Source organism: Mytilus galloprovincialis, chromosome 11 (assembly GCF_965363235.1).
Source record: "Mytilus galloprovincialis chromosome 11, xbMytGall1.hap1.1, whole genome shotgun sequence".
Taxonomy (NCBI): Eukaryota; Metazoa; Mollusca; class Bivalvia; order Mytilida; family Mytilidae; genus Mytilus; species Mytilus galloprovincialis.
In genome coordinates, this window is record NC_134848.1 from 45,982,641 (window position 1) to 46,008,273 (window position 25,633).

Sequence of the window (25,633 nt, forward strand, 5' to 3'; positions counted from 1 at the left end):
TGAAAAAAGTCTTTAAAGGGCAATAACTCCTTAAGGGGTCAATTGACAATTTTGGTCAAATTGACTAATTTGTTGATCTTACTTTGCTTAACATTTTTGCTATAAACAGTTTATCTGTATCTATAATAATATTCAAGATAATAACCAAAAACTGCAAAATTTCTTTAAAATCATCAATTCAGGGGCATTATCCCTGAAAAACCAGTTACCCAATTCGGCTGAAAATTTCAGGACAGGTAGACCTTGACCTAATAAATACTTTAACTTCTTGTCTTATTTGCTCTAAATGCTGGAGTTTTTGAGATAAAAGCCAAAAACTGCATTTTACCCTGTGTTCTATTTTTAGCCATGACGGCCATGTTTTTTGACGAAATAAAAAAATAAAGCAGAAACTTTATTTTATACACCCTACTGATCATTCAGTTGAAGTTTGGTTGAATTTGGTTTAGTAGTTTTAGAGGAGAAGATTTTTTAAAGTTAGCAAATATGATGAACAAATTGTGAAAAATTGTCATTAAAGGACAATAACCCCTTAAGGGGTCAATTGACAATTTTGGTCATATTAACTTAATTGTAGATCTTACTTTGCTGATCATTTTTGCTGTTTACAGTTTATCTTTATCTATAATAATATTCAAGATAATGACCAAAAACTGCAAAATTTCCTTAAAATTACCAATTAAGTGGCAGCAACCCAACAATGGTTTGTTTGATTCATCTGAAAATTTCAGGGCTGATAGATCTTGACCTAATGAACATTTTTACCCCATGTCAGATTTGCTCTAAATGCTTTCGTTTTTGAGATATAAGTCAAAAACTGCATTTGACCCCTATGTTCTATTTTAAGTAACGGCGGCCATGTTTTTTGACGGATCAAAAATCGAAGCACACACTTTGTGCAGGATAATCTAAGGAACAATCATGCTAAGTTTCATTCAAATCCATTTAGTAGTTTCAGAGGAGAAGATGTTTGAAAAATTGTTAACGACGACAGACGACGACGACGACGACGACGGACGCCAAGTGATGAGAAAAGCTCACATGGCCTTTTAGGCCAGGTGAGCTAATAATTATTAAGATAATACAAAATTATAAAAACAAGGCAAAAACTGAAACTGAACTTGACATTCTGTGGGACAATTTCAAAATTGAAGTTAGAGACAAGACAATCAACTATTATAAAATAAAAGCTAGGAATAAAAAAGACCAAATCAGCAAGTTGGTAAAAATGTTAACGGAATTAAATAAAATTATAGACAAATCATCTTGCAATGACAAAAACAAAAGCAATTTAGTACAGAAAGTAGAAAATGTAGAAAATGAAATAGGAAAACTCTATAATGAGAAAATAAAAGGTAATCGAATAAGGACAAGAGTAAAATGGGTTGAAGAGGGAGAAAAAAATCAGCATATTTTCTATGGATGGAAAAATCTAGACAGAGTAGAAAAACAATAACCCAATTATATGATGATAAGGGTCAAGTTACAAGATATCAAGACAAAATATTAGAATGAAAACAAATTATTATAAAAATTTGTTCTCTACAAAAAATCCTGAGATAGAAGAAACAAAAAATTAATTAGAATCTCTAAAAGAATATAAAAAATTAAATGACTCTGAAAGTAATAATTGTGAAGGGAAAATAACTGTTGATAAATGTACTGATGCAATTTTTAAAATGAAACTTAATAAAGCTCCTGGGCTTGATGGATTAAATGTTGAATTTTACAGAAAATTTTGGGAAGAATTAAAAACTTTTATAGTCGCTACTTTTAATTGTTGTTGTGAAAAAGGAAAGCTATCAAACACTCAGAAGGTAGGTTTAATATCCTTAATTTATAAAAAAAAAATGACCCTTTTTCACTAGATAATTATAGACCTCTAACTCTTTTAAATTATGATGCAAAAATACATGCGTATGCATTAGCACAAAGATTAAAACCCCTGCTACCCAAAATTAAACACACTGACCAAAAAGGATATGTAAAAAATAGGTATATTGGATTTAATATTCGACAAATACAAGATGTTAAAGATTACTCTGAAACTTTTAAAATAGATGGGGCAATCTTATTCCTTGACTTTACAAAAGCATTTGACTCGTTAGAATGGGACTTCATGTTTGAGTCTTTAAGGAAATTTGGCTTTAAAAATAATTTTATTAGGTGGGTTCAGACAATGTACTCGGATATTAATGGATGCATTATTAATAACGGGTGGGTTTCTACACGATTCAGTGCTTCTCGTGGAATCCGACAAGGATGTCCGTTATCATCGTTACTATTTGTTCTAGCAGTAGAAGTAAAGGCAATTAAGATAAGGGAAAATTAAAATTTAAAAGGACTAGAAATAAAAGTCGGTAAAAGTAATAGCAGATGATACTAATTTATATCTTCAATCAAAAAAAGATGTAACTAATTAGTTTAATAGAAATATTTGGTACTTTCTCGGGTTTAAAATTGAATAAAACAAAAACTGAAGGGATATGGCTAGGCCAATTGAAACACTGTTGTGATAAATGTGAATATATAAATTGGTGTAATACACCTATTAAAAGTCTTGTAATTTATTTTGGGCATAATAAACAAGAATGTAAAACATTAAACTTTGAAAAACAGCTTTTGAAATTAGTATGGCGTACAATTTGGAAATAAGTATGACGTTCATTATCTTTGAACTAGTATATATTTGTTGAGGGACGCTTCCGGGTGCGGGAATTTCTCGCTACATTGAAGACCTGTTGGTGACCTTCTGCTGTTGTTTTTCTATGGTCGGGTTATTGTCTCCTTGACACATTCCCCATTTCTATTCTTAATTGTATTTAAAATGTAAAAAAAAATAATAGCTGATTGAAGTAAAGAAAATCTTACTATTATAGGAAATATAGTCATCATCAAATCACTTGTTTTGCCAAACATAACATATATTGCATCAAACACTATAATTCTTAAAGAAATGTTGCAAAATTTTAAAACTTTGATATATAATTTTATATGGAAAGGCAAAAAAGACAAAATAAAAAGATCCACACTTTCAAAAGATTTTTTGGTAGGTGGACTTAAAATGACAGACATTGATGTTTACATAAAATCACTGCATATCAATTGGATTCTAAAATTATGCAAAGATAAAAATGATAATTGGACAATCATTCCAAAACTTTATTTTAACAAATTAGGGAAAAATCTTCTTATATTCAAAATAAATTTAAAGATTATTAAAGACATTGATAAAAATAAGTTACAAAATATGCCAGGCTTTTACAAGCAACTAATTAAAGATTGAATTAGTGAAAAAGGAGGAACACAAAAGATCCCAAAAGAGTTTTTGAAATTAGAAAACAAGTTTTTTGGGGAAATGATAATATAAGTTTTAACAGAAAATGTCTAAACTTTGACGATTGGATAAAAAGCGATATAATTAATATAAATGATATCATTGATGAACAGGGTAAAATCTCTGAAACTACCAACTTATCTAAGCTTAAATATCAACAAAATTGGATAAACCAAATATTGTGTTAAAAACTAAAAAAAAATCATGAAAAACCGAATGGTTTTCTTTTGTGGGAAAAATTATTTGACAAAAATTTAAGTTACAAGTTCAAAAATAATGTTGTTTTTATTTTTCAATATCTCACTGATAACAGATTGAAAGTATTTAGATGGAAACTTATTCACTATATTCTGCCATTTAATTAACTATTAAAAAAGTGGAAAATTACTGAGGACAACTTATGTAAGCATTGTAAAGAAAAAGATAACTATGAACACTTTTTTGTGAACTGCTTATTTAATACAGACTTCCTAAAAATAGCAATGAAATTAATGAACTCCCTAGGTATAGACAAAAACATTATAAGTCTTGAAAATCTAGTAATAGGGTACAAAATTGAAGACTCAGCATACTTTGATACTAACTACATACTAACAATAATATCCTTTTCATTATATAAAGCATATTATGTCTCAGAAAAGAAAACAAAAAAATAAACATTTTGAAAATTTTCCAAAAAGAAATTTCAGATATTATAGAATTGTCAAATAAATTCATTAAAGATTATAAAAAAAAAATCAGAATTAAATCAATTTTAAATGTTTGAAACATTATTTTATAAAAGTACAAAACGTAAGCACAATTGTTAATTGTTTACCAGGTTCAATCATGCATGTCGGCATGTGTTACAAATATGTTTGTAATAATGTTCAACCATGCATAAGTATCGACATGGTACACATATTGTTGTTTTATTCATAAACATTATAACAAAAAAAAAGATAAACACGTGTAATCACGATTATATAATAATTCATAGTGTAGACAAATTGTGAATTGTGCACGCTAAAATGAATGATTTAACTTGTGTAATACATATACACGACGACATACAATAGATCAGTAGAAACTTAAAAAAAAATTGTATACTTTAAAAAGTTTTATAAAATAGGTTAAATCCTGTTTATATAAGAATATTTAGACACAATCGATAAAGCGATAACGCACATGCTTGTCGAACCAATACTATGCCAAATTTCTTTAAATGGAACACGGATCATTTGATAAAATAGACAACGGAAAAGATTCCGGAAAAGTTAATGTATAAAAACTAGAGGCTCTAAAGAGCCTGTGTCGCTCACCTTGGTCTATGGGCATATCATAAACGAATAAAAATTTACAAAATTTACAAAATTTATGAAAATTGTTTAAAATTGACTATCAAGGGCAATAACTCCTTAAAGGGTCAACTGACCATTTTGATCATTTTGACTTATTTGTAGGTCTTACTTTGTTGTACATTATTGCTGTTTACAGTTTATCTGTATCTATAATAATATTCAAGATAATAACCAAAAGCTGCAAAATTTTCTGAAAATTACCAATTCTGGGGCAGCAACCCAAACAAGGGGATGCCTGATTAGTCTGAAATTTTTAGGGCAGATAGACTTTGACCTAACGAACAAATTAATCTCGTAAAATTTGCTTTAAATGCTTTGGTTTCTGAGATTTTAGCCAAAAACTGCATTTTACCCTATGTACTATATTTAGCCATGTCGGCCATCTTGGTTCGCAGGCAGGGTCCTCGGACACATTTTTAAAACTACATACCCTAATGATGATTGTGGACTAGTATGGTTAAATTTGTCTCAGTAGTTTAAGAGAAGATTTTTGTACAAGATAACAAAAAGTAACGAAAAATTGACAAAAAATTTACTATAAAGGGCAATAACTCCTTAAGGGGTCAACTGACCATTTTGGTCATGTTGACTTATTTGTAGATCTTACTTTGCTGAACATTATTGCTGTTTACAGTTTTCCTCTATCTATAATAATATTCAAGACGGCAAAATTTCCTTAAAATTACAAATTTTGGGACAGCAGCCTAACAATGGGTTGTCCGATTCATCTGAAAATTTGAGGGCGGATAGATCTTGACCTGATGAACAATTCCACACAATGTCAGATTTGCTCTAAACGCTTTGGTTTCAGAGATATAAGCCAAAAACTGCATTTTACCACTATGTTCTATTTTTAGCCATGGCGGCCATCTTGGTTGGTTGGCCGGGTCAACATTTTTTTTAACTAGATACCCCAATGATTATTTTGGCCAAGTTTGGTTAAATTTGGCCCATTAGTTTCAGAGGAGAAGATTTTTGTAAAAGTTACCGACGGAGGCAGGACGACGACGGATACCAAGTGATGAGAAAAGCTCACTTGGCCCTGCGGGCCAGGTGAGCTAAAAAGGAAAGACTTTTTTAACAAAGATCTGTATGTGTATTCACAATATTTATTTTATATAATTGTGAAATCAATTATATTATAGCTACTGATATTATGAATAAGTTATATCTTACCAAATAGTGCTTCCCTAAACTATTAGGTAAACTAACATGAGGGATACTAAGTTACAAGCTGTAAACTTAGTAAATTGTTACAGCAAATATGCAATAAAGATATTATTACGTTAAAAAAATTAAAAAATAATAATAGTTAAAATATTTGAAGTTTCAATTAGATTTGCACTTAATAACTTGACAAACTTCTCAATATCAGGAAATTGTTGAAAAAAAGTACGTATACGGTCCAAATACTGTTATGGTCTGATACATGTATTCTTATTTGCAGCTGCAGATTGCGGTGAAAACGCAAGGAAGTGTGATGATGGTGCTCACTGTGTATATGATTTTAACATGTGTAATGGATTTCAGAACTGTCCCGATGGAAGTGATGAAGCATTGCAAAATTGTACAAAGGGTAAGTAAAACGAATTAAAAAAAATGGCTTTAAAGTGGGTGAATCAATTTCATATGCCGTAATCATTTTGCATAATCAGCTGTGACACGAAATCAATCCTGTGTTCATTTATATAAAACGATTACTCGTGATTTCTAGATTAAAAGAGAACGGAATTGAAGCTAAAATATCATGCCATGATGTGCTCAAGTAAGAACAAACCCATTGAAAATTCTAATAAGAGCGGTCAACTTTAAGGAAAACAGAACGCGAATGAAGCTAAAATTTGAACATTTCTACCGATATATGAAAAACAGATATCCAGGTAAACCAACTCATAATGGTTCCCGTAAAATTTTCGAATGGACGACTTCAACTTCACCCATTGGAACTTGGATGTATAACTTCTTTGTTAGCATCAAACGTCTAACAAGGAAGCCCAAACTCTAGAATACTGTATCAGCTGAGAGATTAAGACTATATATGCTGAAACGTGAAGTAATGCTAGCTTCTTCTAAATCTTCATTAGACATTCCTGTATTAATTTTGCATCATATGAATAAAGGAATAGGTTGGCAAAAAAGGGACACACACATTTTTTGTTCAAAACCACGTCAGCAGTACTTAACAACGTTGGCCATCATTTTCTTTTCAAAGTAGGAACAACGTGTATGTTAGTTTTGAATGACGATTGTAAATGGTAGAAAAGTTAATCGTTTTCATAATACTGCATTTAATAGACTAAGATTGTACGTAATTTCTAGAATGTCCAACCATTTAAAAATACACTCAAGAGCAAGTTGTTTCACAATTAGTTCACGCATCATTGTAAATATAACGGAATTTGATGAGACTGTCAACAAAGTGAGAGGTTTAGCGCTATAAAACCAGGTTCAATCCACCATTGTCTACATTTGAAAATGCCTGTACCAAGTCAGGGATATGACAGTTCTTGTCTATTTGATTTTGATGTGTTTTGTCATGGGAATAGGAATTTTCCGATTTGATTTTCCTCTGAGTTCAGTATTTGTGTGATTTTACGTTTTACTATGAAGCCCGGCTTTAATCTTTATATGTATTATTTTTAAACATGTCATAACAGACAGGCAATGCCAATCTGGTTTATGGAAGTGTGCTGATGGAATCGAGTGTATAGACGAAAGGTTTGTCTGTGACAAATGGAGGTTTTGTAGTGACAAATCAGACGAGAACCCAGAATTGTGCACTCAAGGTATAAAATATGTGTTTAAAAGAAGATCTGAAAATCCTTTTAAAGATTCTCACCCTGTTTGAAGTTGTACAATAGAACTCATCTCTTCATCCGTGCCATCTATTTAGTTTAACCATATTCGTGAAAGTGTTTCAATCTAAATGTGTTGAACACTGTAATGATTTTCCCTTATTACATTTAAAGAAAAAGGGAAAACTTGTAAATGATACCGTATAGCAAAATAAGGTTTAAATAAAAAATAATTAAGTTCAATAATTAACAGTATTATACCGCTGTTCGAAATTCATAAATCGATTGAGAAAAAAAAAACAAACAAATCCGGGTTACAAACTCAAACTGAGGGAAACTCATCATATCTAAGAGGAGAACTACGACACAACAAAAACACATCATTATAATGTAACACTCATAGACACGAGCTATAATATAACAATGGCCATTTTAAGAATTCAAAGCACTGTAAGCGCTATAGGCAGTTAACCAAAAACCAATATTATACATTTATCTTCATTTAATGAATTAACCAGTAAGGCAAATAATTCATATTTTATCAAGGTTTTCAAAAGCAACGTCAAGTATATTTTGTTCATGGTCAGAGTCTGCAGTGGTACAAGTTCGCAATGATTGCAGTTGATAGTTAACGTTGGTATTAGTTGACTGTTAGCAGTTCAAGTTAACTATAGTACAAGCTTGTTTAAGTATGAATGGACTTGCTTTCCTTGAAAGAAAACTGAGATTGTTTTCTACAATACAAAAATTATGAGACCCAAATCAGATCAAATGTGGGGTCTAACTGACCTGCACATAGTAAATGTAAATGACCCCAACCTTCACCCTAAATCCATGATGTCTAAGTTTTGGAATAAAATGGCAAGTAATTATAAAACAGTTGGTCAAACATTCTTGGGCTTGAAAGATATGTTTTCTTAAAAATGAGCCATATCAAAATCAAAATTTTCATAGGACCAGATATAATTCCAAATATAATTAAGGTAAATTCTTTAAACCTACTCATTTTTTCCATCAATAAAATTTTATAATAAACAAGAAATAATTGTAATATAATGCTGTTACGTAGTCTCCCAAATAAAGCTCCCATAATTATTCATTCCCATGGTAGCCTGACATTGGTCAATTGATTGATTGATTGTTGGTTGCTTAACGTCCAGTGGCAAATATTTCATGCATATTCAGGACGAGAACAAGTTCACAATAAATACAATAGGTAGGTTGTTGTAATAGAGGCCATCTAGGATGATGGTCGGGGAAATTTGGACTGCCACTGGAAAAATGAGGGTATATTGGATAGGGACAGAAATTTTGCCTTGCAACAGGCCACCTACGGACCCCTCAAAGAGTTGTTGCAAGGGTTCTTAACGTGCAAAGAGCGTGGCACTCTCTTTACACGAGGCATCGGATTTAACGTCCCCTTCTGACGGACGTGACTGCGAACTTAATACATCCCGCACAGCCAAACGGACGCCCCACTTCAGCAAGCGTTTACCTGCCGGTCGGGAGAAGACCAAGTGACTATATTTCTATACCCCAGTCACCCTTGGTCAAAGTCTAGTACACATTGGTTAAGTCTAGCAAAGGGATATACATATGTGACGCCTAAGAGATTGATAAACAGAAATGAATATGGTTTATGGGTTGGTATCTCAATCCTTTACAAGTTCTCAAAACACACACAAGAGGAGTGGGGTGACCCTAGGGACTATCCCTATATTTCATTTGATGTCTTTTCATTGTCCCATAAATAAAAACATATGGTTTAGGGGTGGGGATCTCAACCGTTATCAAGTTTTTAAACAGGAGAAGATGGGGTGACCCCAGTGACTTCACCTATATTTCATTTCATTTGTTATATTGTCAAATACATGAATATATATGGTTGAGGGTGGGGATCTCATCTGTTTCCAATTTGTCAAACAGGAGGGGTTAGGACTCTCCCTATATTTCATTTGATTAGTTATAGTCCCATACATGAGAAATTTTTATTAAGATGCATATGTCATTCTCTTTGGTATTCTACCAGAGTGTGACAGACTGTAAAACTGGGTACTCTAAATGTGCCGTAGATATTTTAATTTAGATGTATACGTCATTCTCTTTTACCAGTCATACCGTGTATATCTGGTTACTCTAAATGTTCCGGAGATATTGTTCTTTATATGTATACGTCATTCTCTGTTACCAGACAGACCGTGTATATCTGGGTACTCTAAATGTGCCGTAGATATTTTAATTTAGATGTATATGTCATTCTCTTTTTTTTTATTTTAACAGGGATACCGTGTATATCTGGTTACTCTAAATGTTCCGGAGATATTGTTCTTCATATGTATACGTCATTCTCTTTTACCAGACAGACCGTGTATATCTGGGTACTCTAAATGTGCCGTAGATATTTTAATTTAGATGTATATGTCATTCTCTTTTTTTTTTATTTTAACAGGGATACCGTGTATATCTGGTTACTCTAAATGTTCCGGAGATATTGTTCTTTATATGTATACGTCATTCTCTTTTACCAGACAGACCGTGTATATCTGGTTACTCTATATGTGCCGGTGATATTTTCACTTAGACGTATATGTCATTCTCTTTTCTATTTTACCAGACAGATAGTGTATATCTGGGTTCTCTAAATGTGCCCGAGAAATTTTTTATCTAGATGTATATGTCATTCTCTTGTCTATTTTACCAGACAGACAGTGTCCATCTGGGTATTCTAAATGTGCCGATGGAATACAGTGTATTCCTGATGGAAAGGAATGTACTGGTGATAGCGAATGCATTGATTTCTCAGACGAATCACCGGAGATTTGTCATAATAGTAAGTTATTAGTATTATTGTTTATTGAAATTCGTCAACAACACAGCAACATGTTGATCGTCATTTCACATTTTACTGTGTTGAAATACTTCCTACTTAATAAAAAACACCTGCGATAACCTCCAATTATTGCCGGGTGTAGTAGTGTTGCTAAGTCTTCAGTTGACTATGTAATTTAAGTGTACTAATATTGGTTTGTCTTTTATGTCCCATTTATGAGCATTATGTTTTCTGGTCTGTGCGTCCATTCGTTCATCTGTCATGCTTTAGGTTAAAGTTTTTGGTCGAGGTAGTTTTTGATGAAGTTGTATTCCAATCAACTTGAAACGTAGTAAACATGTTCTCTATGATATGATCTTTCTAATTTTAATGCCAAAAAGTAAAATCACAAAAATACTGAACTTAGAGGAAGATCAATTGGGAAAGTCCATAATCACATGGCAAAATCAAATAACAAAACGCATCAAAAACGAATGGACAAGAACTGTCATATTCCTGACTTGGTACAGGCATTTTCAAATGTAGAAAATGGTGGATTAAACCTGGTTCTATAGCGCTAACCCTCTCACTTTTGTAATGACAGTCTCGTCAATTTCCGATATTTTTACATTGATGCGTTAAATAAACAGACACAATAAATATAATAGTCAAAGTATGGGTACATCAGTCATCATCGTTTAACAATTTTAAAAGGAACAATTTAACAGAACACAAAAACATCTACTATCTACGAACACATTTATTGAGTGTCTGACGTCAGAAAATTTTATAAATTAGAGATTTTATCCCATTTTCACGGTCCACTTAACATAGAAAATTAAAGTGCGGATGGGGCATCCGTGTACTAGGAACACATTCTTGTTTTTTTTAGCCATGGCGTTGTCTGTTTGTGTTTGTCTTAAAAAGTTGAATGTTCCTTTGGTATATTGTGCTTCTCTTTCATGTCTGTCAGGAGCGTTCATCCTATGGTTTTATTTCATTCCAGAGCTACCACCAGTAGTAAAAGATTTACGTGCAATACCGTATCGAGGATACATCAAAGTATTTTGGGCATGGCCAGACTTTGCTGGATCTGCACGTGGATATAAAATAATCTATGGCAAGGAACTGTCAAGTTTACGACATACACAAGACCTTGGACCAAGTAGAATCATGCACATAATCAATAACCTAGGTAAATATTAATTGTTGGACAGACGACTTAAATATAATCTGCAGAAAAAAAATGTTTTGAAGGCCAGAGACGTAAAACAACACAATTAAGATAAAACTTATAATTGATTGGGGATTGCTTTACGCCGCACCGGCACAAGGCTTTATTATAAATGTTTTTTTAACTGACAAAAAATCATTCCATTTTTTAAAGCGAACATACTTATTAACAAATAAAAATTTATTACAATTACATAATAACTTAAAATCATTTCAAAGTGATACAACACATTCAAATGTTGTTATATATTCCAATTTCTATTAAAAAAGGAAACCAAGGTTTCAACAGGAATGTTATCATACATATTGGACAGTTAGAAAATCTGTATTTAAATGTATATTACCAGTATATATTAATTCATTTGACCAATCTTTTGTTGACCGTTTATGTCATGGGATTTTAAATAAATTACGGTATTTATGCAGTCAATATATGAAACATTTTAAGATGAACACGTTGCATGTGATTTAAAAAAAAGAAGATAAATACAGATAAGAAATACCGTTTTTTGTTTTGTTTGAAAAATTCTTTTAAACCATATAAGGTGAAATAACTCAGATAATTATAAATAAATGTGAAGTAAATATACTTAGTGTGTAGCAAGAGAGCGGGTCGTGTGACCAAAATGTTTCTGTTCATTTTCTTGAAAGCTATCCTCTCATATTTTTTTAATTTTATAGTTTGTACTCTTTCTGTCATTTAAACGTTTTATCAAATTGAAAAAGGCATACATTAAATTTTGGCTACACTCGATTTGTTCTATCGATTATAATTAAGATCCCAGTCTGTCTTACATAGATATAACACATAGGTCTTGAAGGATTGCACATGGTACTTTCTCTTGAAAAGTGAATTGTCAGTTATTCGGCGTATTGCAAGACAAAAGAGGGACGAAAGATACCAAAGGGACAGTCAAACTCATAAATCTAAAACAAACTGACAACGCCATGGCTAAAAATAAAAAAGACAAACAGAAAAACAATAGTACACACGACACAACATAGAAAACTAAAGAATAAACAACACGAACCCCACCAAAAACTAGGGGTGATCTCAGGTGCTCCGGAAGGGTAAGCAGATCCTGCTCCACATGTGGCACCCGTCGTGTTGCTTAAGTGATTACAAATCCGGTAAATAGTCTAATTCGGTAGGTCATATTCATGAAAGGGAAGGGGATTGTAGTTACGACGTAAGGAACATATCCGATATCATTTGTGAAACGGTTATTCCATAACGGTCAACCAACTCGTGATGGCGTCCGTAAAATTTACGAAGGGATGATTTCAACTTCACCATTTGGAACTCTTGGTTTAATAGCTTCCTTGTGAGCAGCAAACCTCTATCAAGAAAATCATGATAGGAAATGCAAGCACGGGAATATCGTATCAATTGGGAGATATATACCCCGTATGCAGGTGCTGCTGGAATGTTGCTACTTAGAAATGGAAAGTTCACAATTGGAAAGCTGAAATCATCTCTTTTGTCGTAAAGTTTTGTTTTCAACCGACCCTCATTGTCAATTTCTAGATGCAAGTCAAGATATGAAGCCGACTTAACTGTATCTGTAGTATCCTTTATCTCTAGTTCGATTGGATAGATGCGTTCCACATAGTCACCAAATTTTGAATTGTTTAGTGAAAGAACATTATCTATATAGCGGAAAGTAGAGTTAAAGGATATTGCTAACTTCTTATCTTTCTTCCTAAGAAGTTCCTGCATGAAGTCAGCCTCATAATAATAAAGAAACAAGTCGGCGAGTAGAGGGGCACAGTTTGTTCCCATTGGAATGCCGACAGTCTGTTGAAAAACACGTCCTCCGAACGTAACAAAATTAGGTAAGCTTTGGGGTTTCAATTGCAAACAATCAACCTAAAATATTTATTTTTTAGAACCATATACTAGTTATGCAATAAGCGTTGTTACGTATAACAACATGGGCGTAGGACAAGAAGTGACCGTTAAGGTGACGACTACTAGAGTATGAACTGTGAAGGTAATATTAATATATAATTATGATCAGATAGAATACGTATCAATTTTGACAATATGTGCTAAATGATTAACTAGATTTACCGAATAATATGTTAAACTGGCAGTTGGCGCATAAATGCGAGCTTAGATTCCGCAGCGATTTATAATATTCTCTCTCATACAAAGTTGAGCGTTTTTGAATTGAGCTGTTCAGTTTGTGAAACAAAAACAAACTGTTTAAAAACAACTGCCATGTTTTTTGACTTGGTGCTACCCAAATATACCGCTCAAATGACAACACACAGTGACAGAATTACAGCACAGACAAACGGAAGAACACTAAGCACTGATGAATGCACAAATAATTAATATAGTATTTGTTACATGTGAACCACAGAATAACACACGAACACATTCCATTAACCAAAGCACAGGACATCACAAACAGTGACGTGTTATAGTTATAATCTTGAAATTTATCTAATTTGTTTAACATTACTATTCTAAACAGTTAGCTTGATTGAAAATACGATAATTATAGGCTATTTCAAAACAGAAATGCTGCGACGACGTCTAATTGTTAGGACCAATACAATGCTTTGACCATGAAAAATGGAAATTAACACGACCAATCTTACAAATACGAATATGTGAAATGAACCTTAGCTACAGATTTAAAACCGCAAAAGATAAGACTTTAACAATACATATCCAAGTGATTATATCTAACCGTAACCACAACAGAAACATCATCAACAAATATTGGATGAATAAATACCGATACACGTCGAAGAGCGATACAAATTCACACTTGTCAAAACTTCATATTTGGGATTAGGTCACTGGAGTAATACATTCATGAATGATTTGTCACTGGACGTAATGCAATAAACCATCATTAAATTAGAACTTCCATTTTTCAGGTGTACCATGGCGTAGTGATGAAAAGTGCAACCAGCCAGAAAAAGTCGTAAACGCCGTTTGATGTATTATGTGATCAATCGTGCTAAATTTTGAAAATAAATAAATTGCTCATATCGTTTCGTTGCGGTATTACCAAACTGTGTGTTTTCTTTGTCGAATTTTTCTTTCACTTTAGTGAAGAGTTTGGTCTAGTATTGGAAAACAAAGGTTTTTAATCTGTTTTTATATAATCATGTTCTATAGTTACTTCCTGTCTTTGAATGAATAATTGCGTAAACGATTAAATTATCCATGTTCTCATAATGTAGCGAGCACAATTTAAACATGTTCTCAAAATTTTGAATTTGTTTGTTTGAATGAAAATGTCTTTTATGTTGTTTTAAAGCCCTCCTTTTTAAAAAAAGAAAACCCATTCAAATGTGTCACTTTAACATTCTGTTTGGATTCAGTCTCAAAAACACGTTTTGTGAGAAAATTGCCTTAAATAGGTCATTTTTGGAATCATGTCTTTCACCGGAAAAAATCGTCAATTTCGCACGCCTTTATGACGTCATTAACCAGATAGGGGCGCGCCTGTATCCCTATTCTATTAATAGTTCCCAGCCCTTTCATAAACGTCATTCTGTATGATGGTAAAGAAATAATTAATGTTCCGTAGGTACATAATATTGATTGCCGTATAACTGAGGGAGGGTAACCATCCTTTTAGATTTTAATTTCCCAAATATTTTGTGTAGTATAACATTAAACTTTTTCACCCGTTTGCTCAACATGTGTTGGAAATTTCTATGCATTCATTTTTGTCACATGGTGATGGAAGTCACATGACAGATTTGTCTGAAAACCGTATCCCGGAACTGGCCTATCGGATTTAACATGAATGTAATAGACAGAGCAAGCCACACTCACGTGTTTTGATATTATTAAAATAAATCGTAACTTCGAATATCAACAGGTAGTGATTAAAGCAACTTTGTAGAATATACATGGGGAAAAGACTTAGTAAATAAACTCATCATAAATACCAGGACTAAATTTAGTATATACGCCAGACGAGCGTTTCGTCTTCAAAAGACTCATCAGTGACGCTCGAATCCAAAAAAGTTAAAAAGGCCAAATAAAGAACGAAGTTGAAGAGCATTGAGGACCAAAATTTCTAAAGGTTTTGCCAAATACAGCTATTTAACGGTTACCTATGCCTGAGGTAGAAAAGCCTTAGTATTTAAAAAACTTCAAAATTTTGTAAACAGTTAATTTATAAATATAACCATATCAATGACATTAAACGACCTCATATTGTATGCTCACGGCAAATACAAATAAGATGTACTTTTTCAAGCAGTGGTACATGTAGTTCTGAAAATTTATACCATCTTTCAAATATTATCATAATCCAAGTGCAGTGAAATTTAAAACAAATAAATATATTGTTATTTAAGTATCAGACATTTTTTAACAATAGTGTCTTGAGTTCTTTGTTTTCCCTTAACTTTGTTGAAGCATTAGGATTCATCCCGTCTATTCTTGTGCCAATGGCACCAGAAAGAACCTCTTTGTTTTTCATAATTTTCTCAACAATGTCTACACACTGGTTCAATTTCATTTTTTACAAGTAAATGTATGTATTTCAAGCATGAAACGGTGTCTGAGCATAATGTTGAACGCAAGACATCAACATGTTGATAAATATTCCGTATCAACTTCTCAATTAATACAAGATGGTCTTGCAGTATAGATTTTCGGAACTGACTTTGTTACTCATGAATAGTAATTTTTAGTATTGTTGTCTTTCGTTTTTGCTACAGTGCTGTGTCTATATAAATTATTATTTACTTAGTTACTTGTTCAAATAGCGATTCATTTGACATGGCCCGGTACTTCTACAACCCATCATTGTGTTCGTGCGTAATGATAAATTTGTGTATTCTCTAAAAAAAGAGGATGAAATAGAAATTGCGCAACTTAATATCTCAAAAATACTGACATCAGAGGAAAATTCAAAAACAAAAGTTACTACTCTAGTGCCAAAACCAAAAGCTCGGGCGAATGGATATCAACTGTCAAATTCCTGATTTGGTACAGGCATTTTCTTTTTTAGGAAATGGTGGATTAAACCTGGTTTTAAAGCTAGCGAGTGCAATACAAGTGAGATGTTTAGCTAGCTATATAACCAGGTTTTATCTACCATTTTCTTCATAAGAAAATGCCTGCACCAATTCAGAAATATGACAGCTGTTATCCATTCGTTTGAAAATTGACAAATATATTATTGTTCCTCAATTCTTCTGTCATCAAGAAAGCGTTTTTGCAATGAATGCCATTTAGAAAATGACCTTCGTTATTATCCTATATATAATTATCCTTTAAATGATTTATAATTTGTTGTCAAACTGTCATTGACATAAATTACAGTCAATTATATCATTTGTTATTATAATTCTTCAAAGGTTTAAACGCCATTATGCCGATTCAATTAACAATTACGAGTAACTGAAACTGGCTTTTAATAATTCATTTAAATAACATTCACACACCATGTCATTTCTCATTGCAAACTACATTCGTTCAGTTCGTGTACAGATTTTCACTGTTGAAATGACTTTGACCAAACAACTGTTGTTATAAATTCACTTAAAAGGCCAAGTTATCACAAAATCAACAACCCCACGAGGAGGGTCAGTAAAAAAATAACAAATACTAAATTACTGCCTTTTTTAAAACTTTATCAGATACAAAGCACAAAAGTCAATAAACAGAGAAAGACTAGACACACAAGGTAACAATCTATTAGTTCATACTATATTTCCAAGCATATATCTCTTAAGTTTAGGCTGTGTTCAACCAAGATGTTTAATCTTTTTCATGCAGTCACTACTAGAAAAAGAGAAATACACAAATCTCTTCATTTCATATAAACTACGAGATTAAAAATCTTTTAAACTACTAAAAAAATCTGAATCAGTAAAATAGATAAAAAAAAGTCAGAAGAAAATTGTAAAGACCATAATCAGAGACCACGGTCAAACCCATAATGATATAATATATACAATAGGTAGGTTTTGTAATAAGAGGCCATCCGGGATGATGGTCGGGGAAATTTGGACTGCCACTGGAAAATCAGGGTATATTGGATAGGGACAGAAATTTTGACTGGCAACAGAGTTGTTGCAAGGGTTCTGAACCACTATATTTCTGAGTCTAAAATCCAAATATATCACATAATACATGACTACTGTCATTTTCGTCAAATTTGACATATTTACAAGGTTTCACTAATTATAAGAAGCGTCAAGAAGTACGTAAATGTATCATAATTGTAAACGTCACTCAACAGAAATACATGTAAATTCTATCCTACTACATCTTAATCAATGAAGTGTTTTAACAAATGGCATGCTTTAAAGGAACAGGTAAAATGATAATAGATAATCATTTGTGTCAAGATAGTGGAGAGGAGTATAACGTTTTGTACAAATATCTGCTTAATAAAGAATACTCCGAAAACAGCTCAGTTTTGCCAAAATACAGCTATTTAACGGTTATATATGCCTGAGGTAGAAAAGCCTTAGTATTTCAAAAACTTCAAAATTTTGTAAACAGTTATTTTATAAATATAACCATATCAATGAAAGTAAACGACCTCATATTGTATGCTCACGGCAAATACAAATAACATGTACTTTTTCAAGCAGTGGTACATGTAGTGTTGAAAATTTATACCATCTTTTAAATATTATCATAATCCCAATGCAGTGAAATTTAAAACAAATAAAAATATTGTTATTTAAGTATCAGACATTTTTCAACAATAGTGTCTGGAGTTCTTTGTTTTTTTCTAAACTTTGTGGAAGCATTAGGGTTCATCCCGTCTATTCTTGTGTCAATGGCACCAGAACGAATCTTTTTGTTTTTCATAATTTTCTCAACCAGGTCTACACACTGGTTGAATTTCATTTTTTACAAATAAAGGTATGTATTTCTAGCATGAAACATTTAATGTACATTGTGTCTAAGAAAAATGTTCAACGCAAGACATCAACTTGTTGATAAATATTCCGTATCAACTTCTCAAATAATACACGATGGTCTTGCAGTATAGATTTTCGGAACGGACTTTGTTACTCATGATAACTTGTTATAGAATCTTTAATTTGTTTCTTGGCTTATTATTTTAACCGTTTAGTCTATTTAAAACAGTGTCCATTTGACGTGGTTCGGTACTTGCACATCTTGTCATTGTGTGGGCCTTTTAAAATAGTAATTTTTAGTATTGTTGTCTTTCGTTTTTGCTACAGTGCTGTGTCTATATAAATTATTATTTACTTAGTTGCTTGTTCTAATAGCGATTCATTTGACGTGGCCCGGTACTTCTACAACCCATCATTGTGTTCGTGCGTAATGATAAATTTTCTAAAAAAAGAGGATGAAATGGAAAATGATTAACTTAATATCTCAAATATACTGAAATCATAGGAAAATTCAAAAACAAAAGTTACTACTCTAGTGCCAAAATCAAAAGCTCAAACGAATGGATATCAACTGTCAAATTCCTGATTTGGTACAGGCGTTTTCTTTTATAGGAAATGGTGGATTAAACCTGGTTTTAAAGCTAGCTAGTGCCATACATATTATTGTTCCTCAATTCTTCTGTCATCAAGAAAGTGTTTTTGCAATGAATGCCATTTAGAAAGTGACCTTCGTTATTATCCTATATATGATTATCCTTAAAATGATTAATATTTTGTTGTCAAATTGTCGTCGACATAAACTACAGTCAATTATATAATTTGTAAATTACAGTCAATTATATAATTTGTTATTATAATTCTTCAAAGGTTTAAACGCCATTATGCCGATTCAATTAACAATTACGAGTAACTGAAACTGGTTTTTAATAATTCATTTAAATAACATTAACATACCATGTCATTTCTCATTGCAAACTACATTCGTTCAGTTCGTGCACAGATTTTCACTGTTGAAATGACTTTGACCAAACAGCTGTTGTTATAAATTCACTTAAAAGGCCAAGTTATCACAAAATCAACAACCCCAGGAGGAGGCTCAGTAAAAAAATAACATATACCAAATTACTGTCATTTTTAAGACAAGTAAAAAAACTTATGATCAGATACAAAGCACAAAAGTCAAGAGAAAGACTAGACACACAAGGTAACAATCTATTAGTTCATACTGTATTTCCTAACATAAAGCTCTTAAGTTTAGGCAGTGTTCAACCAGGATGTTTAATCTTTTTCATGCAGTCACTACTAGAAAAATAGAAATACACAAATTTCTTCATTTCATATAAACTACGAGATTAAAAATCTTAAACTACTAAAAAAATCTGAATCAGTAAAATAGATAAAAAAGAAGTCAGAAGAAGATTGTAAAGTCAGAATCAGAGACCACGGTCAAACCCTTTATCTCATTATATACACAGAACAGCAGTAAAGACTGTAAAATAGTGCGCTGTTCTATATAATCTATTGTGGGGATCGATAAAACATTCAATGCATGTTACATGCTCCATACAGACTGCTGTAAATATGGAAACAATTTCAGACCCCCTCCCCCCTCCCCCTTTACGCTCGGGACTGTTTTTATACATGACGATAGTGACTGAATATTTCATCAATTTTTCAACCATCGAACAGTAAAATGTCGCGGTGTTGATACTTCAGAACTGGTCTTTGGTTCTGTTGAGGAAATTGGATTTTTAAATACAGTTGATTGATTGATTGTTGGTTGCTTAACGTCCAGTGGCAAATATGTCATGCATGTTCAGGACAAAAACAAGTTTATAATATATATAATAGGTAGGTTTTGTAATGAGAGGCCATTCGGGATGATGGTCGGGGAAATTTTGAAAATGAGGGTATATTGGATAGGGACAGAATTTTGACTGGCAACAGAGTTGTTGCAAGGGTTCTGAACCACGATATTTCTGAGTCTAAAATCAAAATATATCACATACTACATGACTACTGTCATTCTCGTCAAATTTGACATATTTACAAGGTCTCACTAATTATGAACAAGAAGCGTCAAGGAGTACGTAAATGCAACATTATTGTAAACGTCACACAACAGAAATACATGTAAATTCTATCCTAATGCATCTTAATCAATGAAGTGTTTTAACAAATGGCACGCTTTAAAGGAACAAGTAAAATGATAATAGATACTCATTTGTGTCAAGATGGATGGAGAGGAGTATAACGTTTTGTACAAATATCTGCTGAATAAAGAATACTCCGAAAACAGCTCTTTAAATGAGAAACGAGCATTACCAAAACGTGCCCAAAGCTTTATAATTAAGGAAAATAAGCTGTACTACAGAATTAATGAAGGTTAGTTTTATATTTATATTTGTATAATCATCAATAATTAACAGTGTTTGTTTTGAATTAAATAAAAGAGATTTTAAACCCAAAAATAATCAAATATCGATCATGGATCAGAAGATGTAGATAAAATAGAACTATCCTTTAAATAATATCCACAGGTTATAATACCTGTAGTATACAGATAAGATGTCAGTGATATTTTATCCTAACTAGAATAAATCTTAATTAAGAGACACTTTTCTAATGTTAGCACCATATGTCGGTGCATTACTTCACACAGGAACATACTGTTCCTAGCTTGACAAGGTCATTTAATAAATGAAAAACGGAAGTAATATGGAAGAATGAAATACAAATGTTAATACACAATTTATTAACACTCATCTCAAATAAAAAGAAGATCATGATTAAATATAATTACCTTTCCATCATCAGAATCCTCCAAATGTAAAAGGTATGTAAATTTCGTCATCTAATTTGAAATTGCCGCCAACTCGGGCAACTTATTAATAGACTTCTGACGTTTTAATACGTATCGACGACAAACAATATTACTACGATTTTTGCCACTTGTGATATGTAAACGACTTGTCTTTAGATGTTTTCGGCGATTAAATATTTCATATATGTAAACGACTTGTCTTTAGATGTTTTCGGCGATTAAATATTTCATACAATTGTACTTTTACATGTTAGCCAAAGGCACTGGAGACATAAACTACATAAGGATTTCTTTTAGGCACTACTTCCTATGTGCAACTTCAAAACTTTCGAGGGGTTCAACGATCATATAAGGTTTTTCTCGTCATATTTTTTGGTAATCCAGAATTGAAAGAAAGAAAAAAGCGTTCAATTAGTTATAAATAACATTATTTAATAACAATGGCACGTATTTTAGCATTTATTGGGTAGAACCCAAACCTAGGGTGCTCACATAAGGCAGCTGAACTGCCTTATAATGTGTCAAGACTGTACAAGAGTAATATATCTTTAAGTATAACTGTTCACGGTAGACAGCCCAAGGCCACACATATGGACGATCACTACTGCTCAGCTCAGTTTAAATATATGCGAGAAATTTCACACTTGTTTTCCCAGATGACAAATCAAAAGTTGATTTTGGAGAGCCAACAATGGCCTTATCATCAGGTGTACGTGGGAAAAACGCCATTGTTGTCATAGAATCTATGCTTTCGTGTTTAAATCATGACTGTCAAAGCAAGGGATCTTTGGCATCGTCTTAGATTTCATATAGATATACCTTATGAAAAAGTTTAGTCATTCTAGCGTAACCAAGTATTTATGATTGTGGTGTCTTCCAACCAAACAACCCATTTAGACATGGTATGGAACTCCTTAAAGTGATGAACTAAAAAAGATAACAGAAAGCCTGTTCTAATGCTTTTTATTGACAATACTAGACAATACTTTATTAATAAACCTCAGACACATAGGTGTACAAGAGGCCCTGAACACCGATTAACCTATCATTCAGTGAAACTGAAAATGTCAATCTAAACGGACGATACTTTCAAGGCGAACTGAACAATAGAAGTACTATTTTGTGACGTTGGGAAAGGGACTATTCAATGAAATTGTTCATAATGATGCAAAGAAAAGTGTATAAACCAGGATAGAGATCCAACTGCTTTACTTCGTCCTTCTTTTGTTATTTTGTTAATTATTGCTATCATTATTTCATAGCAATAATCAATTTTGGAATAGATTTGGCCATAATTATCATATACATCACATTAATACAGTATTTAACTGTCATATGCTTAATGCGTATATCATTATGTGCACTTAGTGCACACTGGACTTTAATCGTTAAAATATATCATTGGTATTATACACTTTCTGTATATGACACACACACCATAACATTATGAATCTAATTCTAATTCATGTAAAGTTGAATATCACTTGTTAACAATATGCGACGATATAGATACTAATAAAACTGTTTACATTATGGTAAGGATACTGTTTAAGAGATTAGTATACAATTGTACCAAAGATTTCCAAGATACTGACATATCGACATCTATCAAACTGCAAATGTTAGACATAGAGCCTTGTGGTATAAAAGTTATACCAACGTCAATCTTAATGGACGGTTCTTTCAAGTACGTTTTTTGACGTAAGAGGGACAATTCAAATAAAAATGTCTATAATAATGCTGTGACAGCGGAAATTCACGTTTCACTTCTTGTTTCAGATTTTTATGTTTTATTGTATATATTTATATGTTTTAATAAAGATTCTTATTTTCGTGAATTTTATAATAAAAGTTAATTTCCAAGTTTAAGAACTTTACAGATATATGAAATCGTGACCAGCAAACAAGAAACATCTATTTTTATACAAGCTTGTTCTTATTCCAGGTGAGTGAAGTTTATTTATTATATATTTCTTAATACAAAGTTTTAAAACAGAATAAGTAGCATTTTTGTTCATATTCATATATTTTGCATTTATACTTAGTTCATAAATTACATTATTTTTATATTTTTTATTTAAATTAAGTTAGTTTGCGTACTCGAAATGGAATTCTTTATACAAAATATATTCAATTATAATAACAAGAGTATATTCTTTTAATTCAAGTTTTTTTCTAAAGTTTCAAGAGTTCAAAATAAGTATTCAATTGTTTTTGTTAATAGTTTTGTTATTTTCAATGCGTTTTATTTTAATATGCGCGTGTTTCAATATGCTTTATTCAATTTCAGTTAGATAATTAAACGATGCGACATTTTCAAGCATTTTACTATTTTAATTTGTTTAAGGATTTAATAGATATTTTGTATAAAGTTAGTTACGGTTTTCTTTAACATGTTTAAGTACTTAAAGTTCTTTTATTTTGGGGTCATTGTTCATATCACTGCAGAGTTACTCCCCTTATTGAAGTAGCGTTTTAACCCCACCACATTATTTATGTATGTGCCTGTCCCAAGTCAGGAGCCTGTAATTCAGTGGTTGTCGTTTGTTTATGTGTTACATATTTGTTTTTCGTTCATTTTTTTACATAAATAAGGCCGTTAGTTTTCTCGTTTGAATTGTTTTACATTGTCTTATCGGGGCCTTTTATAGCCGACTATGCGGTATGGGCTTTGCTCATTGTTGAAGGCCGTACGGTGACCTACAGTTGTTAATGTCTGTGTCTTTTGTGGATAGTTGTCTCATTGGCAATCATACCACATCTTCTTTTTTATATTTATTTTGACAAAATAGAAAAAGATGTGTTCTTCATTCATTCGACTATTCAAGGTGTTTTATAGTGTTCAATTAATCATGCTATTATGCGTAACGTTCAATTCTTCATGCACATAGGTTATAAATATTTTCTCATGGCAATTGTTCATTCAAACGGCCAGTGCATAGAAAAGGGGGTGCTCTTGCATTCATGTTTTATTTGTGTTTCAGTTATATTTATCTGGCACATTGTACATAGCTTTTGGTTAAATGTTTTATACAGTTTAGTAAGAATTACATAAATTGTGTATTGAGAAACAAGTTTAAATGAGATGAACTTACTTTGGCATTGTTTCCATGGAAACTGTAAAATATACTATTCAAATTATCTCCCTTTATTTATATTCCATTCCCCCAGTTTAAGTTCATATTTATATTTCATTTTTATATTTCATTCCCCTAGTTCAATTCATATTTTATTATTTCAAGTGAGCTATCATTCAAAGTGAACTATACTTTTGGGTGGGTTGATTTTTCTTATTCGCATTATTCAAATACCATTGTATTCATGTTTCTATATGTATGTTTTTATTTATGTTTATTGTTCATTGTATTGTTATTATACACTTGCATTCGTGACCAGCAAACAATAAACATATATTTATATACAAGCTTGTTCTTATTCCAGTATTCTATGTTCCAGTTCAGTGCAGTTCCAGCACAAGTTCACACAAGCAGTACACGGTCACCCACATTACACATACAAACATCAGCAAGTCCACTAACTCTGTCCAACCATACCCAAACAAAGTTTACAATGCTAAGAAAAGTGTATCAACCAGGATTAAGATCAAAATATTTTTTTCGTCCTTCCTTAAGTGGCACTTATTTGGAATAAAGCCAAACGGTCAATTTCACATTTTATTACGAATTACGAGACCATAAATGTGTATTAATGTTCATTAATTAAAGTTTATGTAAGTGTTTATTTCCTTGCAAATGCCATTTGTTTACTTTATCTTTTAATCTTGACTTATTTATTGAAGTCTGGGAATTGTCTGACCGCAATGTTAATAGTCTATCTTGTTTGATATAAGGCATGTCAATCTTAAGTAAGTCCTCCCTTACTTGTCTATGGTACATTAGAAATTTGGTTAAGTTGTAGTTGTAATTGTTATATGAATTAGATACACATGTTTATTTTATGTAATATTTTTAGTATGCCCCACCTACGATAGTAGAAGGGCATTATGTTTTCTGGTCTGTGCGTCCGTTCGTCCGTCTGTCTGTTCGTTCGTCCGTCCGTCTGTCCCGCTTCAGGTTAAAGTTTTTGGTCAAGGTAGTTTTTGATGAAGTTGAAGTCCAAACTTAGTACACATGTTCCTTATGATATGATCTTTCAAATTTTAAAGCCGAATTAAACTTTTGACCCCAATTCCACGGTTCACTGAACATAGCGAGTTTCAGGTTAATGTTTTTGGTCAAGGTAGTTTTTGATGAAGTTGAAGCCCAATCAACTTGAAACTTAGTACACATATATCCTATGATATTATCTTTCTAATTTTAATGCCTAATTATATTTTTTTACACAATTTCACGGTCCATTGAACATGGAAAATGATAGTGCGAGTGGGGCATCCGTGTACTTTGGACACATTCTTGTTTGTAATTATTTAAA

At 32.1% G+C, this 25,633-nt stretch overlaps 1 protein-coding gene across 1 annotated transcript in view; it reads left to right on the forward strand.

The window, feature by feature from the left end:
* LOC143052254 (uncharacterized) overlaps positions 1 to 14,552 on the forward strand; it is a 58,136-nt gene extending 43,584 nt beyond the window's left edge. The window contains exons 6-11 of the mRNA XM_076225244.1: positions 6,125 to 6,253; positions 7,335 to 7,463; positions 10,174 to 10,302; positions 11,288 to 11,476; positions 13,405 to 13,508; positions 14,410 to 14,552. Of these exons, the coding sequence (XP_076081359.1) occupies positions 6,125 to 6,253; positions 7,335 to 7,463; positions 10,174 to 10,302; positions 11,288 to 11,476; positions 13,405 to 13,499 (671 nt within the window). The 3' untranslated portion in view covers positions 13,500 to 13,508; positions 14,410 to 14,552. The remainder of the gene's footprint in view (positions 1 to 6,124; positions 6,254 to 7,334; positions 7,464 to 10,173; positions 10,303 to 11,287; positions 11,477 to 13,404; positions 13,509 to 14,409) is intronic.
* Positions 14,553 to 25,633: the final 11,081 nt, after the last annotated feature.